Genomic DNA, 8,876 nt, shown 5'->3' on the forward strand with positions numbered 1-8,876 from the left:
TACTGCAGACGCAGCAGCTACTCTTCCCGGGGTCCACATAAAGAGTACGAATACATGACAAAGTACAGAACCGTTATAGAACAGAACAACAGGAGATGTTACATTGAATAGTTTTATAAAGACACCAAGAGACAACAAAAATACTATTTACACACTATTCATATATACATATTCATATTGTTATATACAGTCAAAGTAGATCTTTAGAATGGTTGAGGTTGAATATGAGGTAAGGTATGGTTCCAGGGTGGTTGAGGGGGTAAGGGGATCCCAGGGTGGTTGAGGAGGTCATAGGGTGGTGGAGGAGGTCCTAGGGTGGGGGAGGAGGTCCTAGGGTGGTGGGGGGTCATAGGGTGGTGAGGGGTCCCAGGGTGGTAGAGGAGGTCCCAGGGTGGTGGAGGGGGTCCCAGGGTGGTGGAGGGGGTCATAGGGGTGGGTGGGGGGGTCATAGGGTGGTTGAGGGGTCCCAGGGTGGTGAGGGGGTCCCAGGGTGGTGGAGGGGGTCCTAGGGTGGTGGAGGGGGTCATAGGGTGGTGGAGGGGGTCCTAGGGTGGTGGAGGGGATCCCAGGGTGGTTGAGGAGGTCCCAGGGTGGTGGAGCGGGTCCTAGGGTGGTTGAGGGGGTCCTAGGGTGGTTGAGGGGGTCCTAGGGTGGTGGAGGGGGTCCCAGGGTGGTGGAGGGGGTCCTAGGGTGGTTGAGGGGGTCCCAGGGTGGTGGAGGGGGTCCCAGGGTGGTTGAGGGGGTCCCAGGGTGGTTGAGGAGGTCCTAGGGTGGTTGAGGAGGTCCTAGGGTGGTTGAGGAGGTCCTAGGGTGGTAGAGGAGGTCCTAGGGTGCCTGTTCAGCTGGATTCATCACACGCCCCATAAATAGAACAGATCCTGGAGAGAGAAAGAGATGATAAATAGAAGACCAAACTAACAAGGTGATGTTGTAACGGCAATAAAACGCCCAAATAGTGCCCTCCTTTTCCTGTGACGTCAGTGATCACGTAGATCATGTCAGCTATCTGTCCATTTTTTGTATGGTAGGCCTCCTACCTGTGCTGACTTGTCGCAGGAGGAAGAAGAAAGGTCTGTCTGCTTTGAAGACGGGAGCTCGGGATCGTTTGAGTAGCACCATAGCGGTTGCTGCCGCTGCCTTGGTCCCGTCCTCTGTTACCTCTATCCTGGCCTCATGAAAGGCATCTGACACATACAGGCCTTCCTCTGCTGTGGAGAGATAACAAACACAATGCTGTAAGTCCTGGACCGTCATCTGTCCTGAGGATGACATGGCTCTCTAGCCTGGGTGCCAGTCTGTTAGCTGGCCAACAGCCAGTATCCTTAGGGAATTATCATGCAAAAAACAACAACATTGGCTTGACAATGGAGTAGGCAAATGCACAAACTGATCTTAGGACCAGGACCTCATATAAAAACCCAGAATAAGGCAGTTGAATGAGGGTACTGTACCTGAGATGCCGGTGAAGTCTGCTGCCATTGGGTTGAAGGCGTCTCTGACCCCCATTGACGGCAGAACCAACCTCAGGTTGAACCTACTCTGCATTTTAAACCTGTAAGTAAAAGCCAGTCCATTACTCTACCATTCACCTGTTTTGCCATGCTACAGTAGATCAGACATCATGAAGATTAGGAAATCTATTTAGCGACTACCCTGGTATAACTAAAGTTCAGATAAATACATATTGAGATCAACGTGCACCTGGGGAGGAAGACATCCATCTTTGTTCTGCGGAGGCCAGTGTCCCAAGTGGCTACAGCGCGGGGTGTTATCTGGGATTCCAGCGAGGACAGAGGTGTCTTCCTGTCACTGGGCAGGGCCACCAGCAGACTGAGGGAGCGGCCCAGGTACGGCAGTTCCAGGACTGTGTAACGCTGGTCTGACAAGGTGCGGAACTGCCCTGCACATAGAGGGAAACCAAGGGATGGACCGTTTTAAATAAAATAATTTATTTTATAAAGCCCTTTTTACATAATCAGTTGTCACAAGGTGCTTTACAGATACCCAGGCTAAAACTCCAGAGAGGAAGCAATGCACAGGCAGAAGCACTAAACATCAACACTTTACAATGTCTACTATACTATGAATCAAAACTCTAATTGTGTTGTTTTGTGCTTGATGATTTTATTTGACTGTATGTAAGTGATGAACTGACAAGTATCTAAGTGATGAACTGACAAGTATCTAAGTGATGAACCAACAAGTATCTAAGTGATGAACCGACAAGTATCTAAGTGATGAACTGACAAGTATCTAAGTGATGAACTGACAAGTATCTAAGTGATGAACCAACAAGTATCTAAGTGATGAACCGACAAGTATCTAAGTGATGAACTGACAAGTATCTAAGTGATGAACCAACAAGTATCTAAGTGATGAACCAACAAGTATCTAAGTGATAAACTGACAAGTATCTAAGTGATGAACCAACAAGTATCTAAGTGATGAACCGACAAGTATCTAAGTGATGAACCAACAAGTATCTAAGTGATGAACTGACAAGTATCTAAGTGATGAACCAACAAGTATCTAAGTGATGAACTGACAAGTATCTAAGTGATGAACCAACAAGTATCTAAGTGATGAACTGACAAGTATCTAAGTGATGAACTGACAAGTATCTAAGTGATGAACCAACAAGTATCTAAGTGATGAACCAACAAGTATCTAAGTGATGAACCAACAAGTATCTAAGTGATGAACCAACAAGTATCTAAGTGATGAACTGATACGTATGTAGGTAATGAATCGATAAGTATGTAAGTGTTGAACCGATAAGTATGTAGGTAATGAATCGATACGTATGTAAGTGTTGAACCGATAAGTATGTAGGTAATGAATCGATAAGTATGTAAGTGTTGAACCGATAAGTATGTAGATAATGAATCGATAAGTATGTAAGTGTTGAACCGATAAGTATGTAGATAATGAATCAATAAGTATGTAAGTGTTGAACCGATAAGTATGTAGGTAATGAATCGATAAGTATGTAAGTGTTGAACTGATAAGTATGAAGATAAGGAATCAATAAGTATGTAAGGGATGAACCGATAAGTATGTAGGTAATGAATCGATAAGTATGTAAGTGTTGAACTGATAAGTATGAAGATAATGAATCAATAAGTATGTAAGGGATGAACCGACAAGTTCAACTAGAGCAAAAAAAGTCCAGACAGAAAGCTATTGCTGTACTGTACTCACTAGGGACTGTGGGTGAAAATGAACACTGGTGCATATTTCACTGTCTGAACTGTGCTTTTAATTGCACATGGTCCCTTTAAAATAAACTACTACTTACCAAAGTTGACCTCTGTGGCCTGGTGCATCATGGGCACCTTGATGGTGCTGCCGTCCGACAGGGTGAAGGGAAGGTTCTGGGTATCAGTGAAGAGGAACTGCTTCTGCCACACTCCCCGGAAGTTTACAGTGTTGACCAGGGCCATCTGCAGCCGCTTGGCCCACAACGAGGTCTCTCCCTGGGCCTCGCCAGACCCAAACAGCTCCCCGCTGCCACCGGACTGGAGCGGCTCACCGGTGCCGTGGTTACGTCCCCACTGTTGCAGCTGGCTGCGGGTTTGGTTGTGCTGACTGAAGTTGGCTCGGACCAGACTGCTGTTGCTCAGGGCTGCTGCATGCTGGGTAAAAACAGGAAGGAGCTGGACGCCGGTCTGGATGAATAGGGCGCAGGCCTGCTGGAGCCGCACCCCTTGACTGGAGTTACCCACGTCCCTCTGCGACCGCAACAGGAAGTCCTGCACCTGCATGTCTGGAGTGACAGGAAGTGGAATCAGTGGCTAGGCCAAGTGGAAAGGTTCCCGCTAGAATCAATGAGTGAAAAAGAGACCAGGGCACAGCCAAGCCAATTTAATCCAGGTCTGCATTGGTAAATTCATTTCGGTCTACTTGAGGCATCAGATTCATACCACATGTATAACACCCTTGAGGCACCAGATCCATACCACATGTATAACACCCTTGAGGCACCAGATCCATACCACATGTATAACACCCTTGGTTTTCTTCACTCTGACACCTTACCACCTGCACCTTTTTTTGTGTTGTTCAATCAAGTATGCTAAATAAATCAAGAGAAAAGGTTATTATGTCCCTGCCTGGAGTAAGTCCTTCCCATGACTTGTGAACTCTACTTGTTTAGTGTCTCCTGTCACTATTGCAGTGTAACACGGTGGCCTTTCGACCCCAGAGTCTCAGTATTACCCTCTGAATAATCAGATTATAGAGCAGGGGCAGGTATTAGAGCTCCAGACACCACTCTACTCTACCTTGCCTGGGCCAGCCGGCCCACAGGGCCCCGTAGCAACGGTATAGCCCAGCACCAGTTTAAAGGAATGGTATGCACACACCCAGAAACACTTGAACTAACAATAATAGAGAGCACAATAAACCCCACACTTAGATGTTACTTAAAGTGCTCTGTCTTTGTACCAGCACAGCATGTTATACCAACAATCAACAGCTGTGGCACCCATCCCCACTGACTGGTCCCGGAGAGTAATAGGGGTATGCAAACAAATGCAGGGTTTCGTTCCACCCCAGCACTAAAACTGCTTTAGAATCGACTTCTCATTAAGACCATGATTCGTTGAACAAGGTGTGTTGGTAATGGGCTTTGAACACAAGCCTACACACCCAGCATCCTGACCACCCAGTGACCTGACCACCCAGTGACCTGACCACACAGTGACCTGACCACCCAGTATTCTGACCACCCAGACCTGGCCACCCAGTAACCTGACCACCCAACATCCTGACCACCCAGTAACCTGACCACCCAGTGACCTGACCACCCAGCAGTCTGACCACCCAGCAGTCTGACCACCCAGTAACCTGACCACCCAGTGACCTGACCACCGAGTAACCTGACCACCCAGTGACCTGACCACCCAGTGACCTGACCACCCAGTCACCTGACCACCCAGTAGTCTGACCACCCAGTGACCTGACCACCCAGCAGTCTGACCACCCAGTATTCTGACCACCCAGTGACCTGACCACCCAGTGACCTGACCACCCAGTGACCTGACCACCCAGTAACCTGACCACCCAGCATCCTGACCACCCAGCAGTCTGCCCACCCAGTGACCTGACCACCCAGTAGTCTGACCACCCAGTGACCTGACCATCCAGTGACCTGACCACCCAGTGACCTGACCACCCAGTAGTCTGACCACCCTGTACCCTGACCACCCAGTGACCTGACCACCCAGTAGCCTGACCACACAGTAGTCTGACCGCCCAGTAACCTGACCACCCAGTAACCTGACCACCCAGTAGTCTGACCGCCCAGTAACCTGACCACCCAGTAGTCTGACCACATAGTAACCTGACCGCCCAGTAACCTGACCACCCAGTAGTCTGACCACCCAGTAACCTGACCACCCAGTACCCTGACCACCCAGTAGCCTGACCGCCCAGTAACCTGACCACCCAGTAACCTGACCACCCAGTAGTCTGACCACCCAGTAGCCTGACCACCCAGTAGTCTGACCACCCAGTAGTCTGACCACCCAGTAGCCTGACCGCCCAGTAACCTGACCACCCAGTAACCTGACCACCCAGTAGTCTGACCGCCCAGTAACCTGACCACCCAGTAACCTGACCACCCAGTAGTCTGACCGCCCAGTAACCTGACCACCCAGTAGTCTGACCGCATAGTAACCTGACCGCCCAGTAACCTGACCACCCAGTAGTCTGACCACCCAGTAACCTGACCACCCAGTACCCTGACCACCCAGTAGCCTGACCGCCCAGTAACCTGACCACCCAGTAACCTGACCACCCAGTAGTCTGACCACCCAGTAACCTGACCACCCAGTAGTCTGACCACCCAGTAGTCTGACCACCCAGTAGCCTGACCGCCCAGTAACCTGACCGCCCAGTAACCTGACCACCCAGTAACCTGACCACCCAGTAGTCTGACCACCCAGTAACCTGACCACCCAGTAGTCTGACCACCCAGTAGCCTGACCGCCCAGTAACCTGACCACCCAGTAACCTGACCACCCAGTACACTGACCACCCAGTAGCCTGACCGCCCAGTAACCTGACCACCCAGTAACCTGACCACCCAGTAGCCTGACCACCCAGTAGTCTGACCACCCAGTAGTCTGACCACCCAGTAGCCTGACCGCCCAGTAACCTGACCACCCAGTAACCTGACCACCCAGTAGTCTGACCACCCAGTAGCCTGACAACCCAGTACCCTGACCACCCAGTAATCTGACCACCCAGTAGTCTGACCACCCAGTACCCTGACCACCCAGTAACCTGACCACCCAGTAACCTGACCACCCAGTAGTCTGACCACCCAGTAGCCTGACCACCGAGTAGTCTGACCACCCAGTAGTCTGACCACCCAGTAGTCTGACCACCCAGTAGCCTGACCGCCCAGTAACCTGACCACCCAGTAGTCTGACCACCCAGTAGCCTGACCGCCCAGTAACCTGACCACCCAGTAGCCTGACCGCCCAGTACCCTGACCACCCAGTAACCTGACCACCCAGTAACCTGACCACCCAGTAGCCTGACCACCCAGTAACCTGACCACCCAGTAGCCTGACCGCCCAGTACCCTGACCACCCAGTAACCTGACCACCCAGTAGTCTGACCACCCAGTAACCTGACCACCCAGTAGCCTGACCGCCCAGTACCCTGACCACCCAGTAACCTGACCACCCAGTAGTCTGACCAACCAGTAACCTACTGCACTCCTCAGGATGCCTTTTGAACTCTTAGGGGCTCTGCTTGGTGGTGGGTTCTGGGGAAGTCCCACTCCTTTTATAATAGGTTCTATTTGATTGAAAGTATAGTACATTGTGAAAGATGGGGAACATGGGGAGGGTGAGCCAAAGGGCAGTGGGTCGGATTCGAATCCATGCCAACTCTGCCATACATGTGTTCCAAGGGGTCAGAGGTTGTAAATGCTGGATTACACAGGCCACTGGTGGCGGAGGGTCTTACCGTTGGCGTCATATCCCAGCGCCGCCTCCAGTTGTGCCAGCGTGTTGCCGCGGGCGCCCAGCTGCAGAAGTCCCAAGGACAGCGAGACGCTCAGCGGCGACGCAATCAGGTTGGAGTTATTCTCCGTCTCTTTGAGCGTTCGGTAGAGTCTGACGGCGAACTCTGTGTGCAGCTCTCCCATGGAGTCCTGAAAGCTGGCGTCACACTGACCGCTCCCCGCCAACCAGAAGCAGACGAATAGTGAGGTCATCGACAGGCGACGCATGGCCTTGGAGGTGCAGGGTCAAAGGTAAAAATAGAGCTGATGATGTCAGAGTGGGCGGGTCCGCAGTGATGAGGTCACTGCAAAGAAGGATGTTCAATTGTATTAATTTTATTTGCCAGTTTAAAAAGCAAGCATATCCACAGCAGCGTTATGACAAGGACGGCACAATAAATCCAACGACTTATTTCCATTGCTGTCCCTGATGATATCAAGTGTTGCGTAAGATACATTTCATCAATCGGTCTTGATGGAATTGCGGAAGAACTTTTCATTGTAAAACCAACACTTCCAATTGTTGAAACATTTGTTCAATTACTGCCCCGGCTCTCTCTTATCCTAAGCTTCGCCACGTGCCTGCTCTTTCCATAGAAGGCCATTGAGGGGTACTGTCATCCCTATTCAATTCAATCAATTAAAGAGAAATGTTGACCTGCAGAAAAGGGAGACCCCATGAACCAGTAATTCATTAATCCTATTTTGTGTCCAGGAAATTGCACCACATTCAGAGTTAATGTTATTATACAGTATTATATATATATATATATATATATATATATATATAGTATTGTTAAATATATGTCTACATACATACACACACACTACCTGACCAAAAGTATGTGGACATCTGCTCGTCAAACATCTCATTCCAAAATGAGTAGTAGTTGTAGTAGTAGTTTATATTAGTTGAAGTAGTAGTTTATAGTAGTTTCAGTAGTAGTTTATAGTAGTTGTAGTAGTACTTTATATTAGTTGTAGTAGTCGTTTATAGTAGTTGTAGTATTTTTTTATATTAGTTGTAGTAGTAGTTTATAGTAGTTGTAGTAGTAGTTTATATTAGTTGTAGTAGTACTTTATATTAGTTGTAGTAGTAGTACTTTATATTAGTTGTAGTAGTAGTTTATATTAGTTGTAGTAGTACTTTATATTAGTTGTAGTAGTAATACTTTATATTAGTTGTAGTAGTAGTTTATATTAGTTGTAGTAGTACTTTATATTAGTTGTAGTAGTAGTTTATATTAGTTGTAGTAGTACTTTATATTAGTTGTAGTAGTAGTTTATATTAGTTGTAGTAGTAGTTTATATTCGTTGTAGTAGTACTTTATATTAGTTGTAGTAGTAGTTTAAATTAGTTGTAGTAGTAGTTTATATTAGTTGTAGTAGTAGTTCATATTAGTTGTAGTAGTAGTTTATATTAGTTGTAGTAGTAGTTTATATTAGTTTAGTAGTAGTTTATATTAGTTGTAGTAGTAGTTTATATTAGTTTAGTAGTAGTTTATATTAGTTGTAGTAGTAGTTTATATTCGTTGTAGTAGTAGTTTATATTTGTTGTAGTCGTAGTTTATATTAGTTGTAGTAGTAGTTTATATTAGTTGTAGTAGTAGTTTAAATTAGTTGTAGTAGTAGTTTATATTAGTTGTAGTAGTAGTTTATATTAGTTGTAGTAGTAGTTTATATTAGTTGTAGTAGTAGTTTATATTAGTTGTAGGCCTATTAGTAATTGTACAACTTTTCTATGCCGTTAATGTACGTTTGTATTTTATTATTGTTTAGTTGTTATTATTATTAGACTGTAGTTGCCAGATTTCATACTGCAACATTTTTTTTTTTTTTTACAAATAAATCATGTCAA

The 8,876-nt window shown here is 47.1% G+C and overlaps 1 protein-coding gene across 3 annotated transcripts in view; it reads right to left on the minus strand.

The window, feature by feature from the left end:
• Positions 1 to 482: 482 nt before the first annotated feature.
• LOC118366452 (probable serpin E3) overlaps positions 483 to 8,876 on the minus strand; it is a 9,088-nt gene continuing 694 nt past the window's right edge. For 2 of the 3 annotated variants that reach the window (XM_052477379.1, XM_035749083.2), the window contains exons 2-7: positions 6,982 to 7,323; positions 3,299 to 3,766; positions 1,702 to 1,900; positions 1,452 to 1,552; positions 1,038 to 1,208; positions 483 to 878 (exon numbers count right to left, since the gene is read on the minus strand). In XM_052477379.1, coding sequence (XP_052333339.1) covers positions 826 to 878; positions 1,038 to 1,208; positions 1,452 to 1,552; positions 1,702 to 1,900; positions 3,299 to 3,766; positions 6,982 to 7,246 — 1,257 coding nt within the window. In that variant the 5' untranslated portion in view covers positions 7,247 to 7,323 and the 3' untranslated portion in view covers positions 483 to 825. The remainder of the gene's footprint in view (positions 879 to 1,037; positions 1,209 to 1,451; positions 1,553 to 1,701; positions 1,901 to 3,298; positions 3,767 to 6,981; positions 7,324 to 8,876) is intronic. The other variant, XM_035749084.2, reaches the window with a different exon arrangement.

This window comes from Oncorhynchus keta, chromosome 23 (genome assembly GCF_023373465.1).
Source record: "Oncorhynchus keta strain PuntledgeMale-10-30-2019 chromosome 23, Oket_V2, whole genome shotgun sequence".
Taxonomy (NCBI): Eukaryota; Metazoa; Chordata; class Actinopteri; order Salmoniformes; family Salmonidae; genus Oncorhynchus; species Oncorhynchus keta.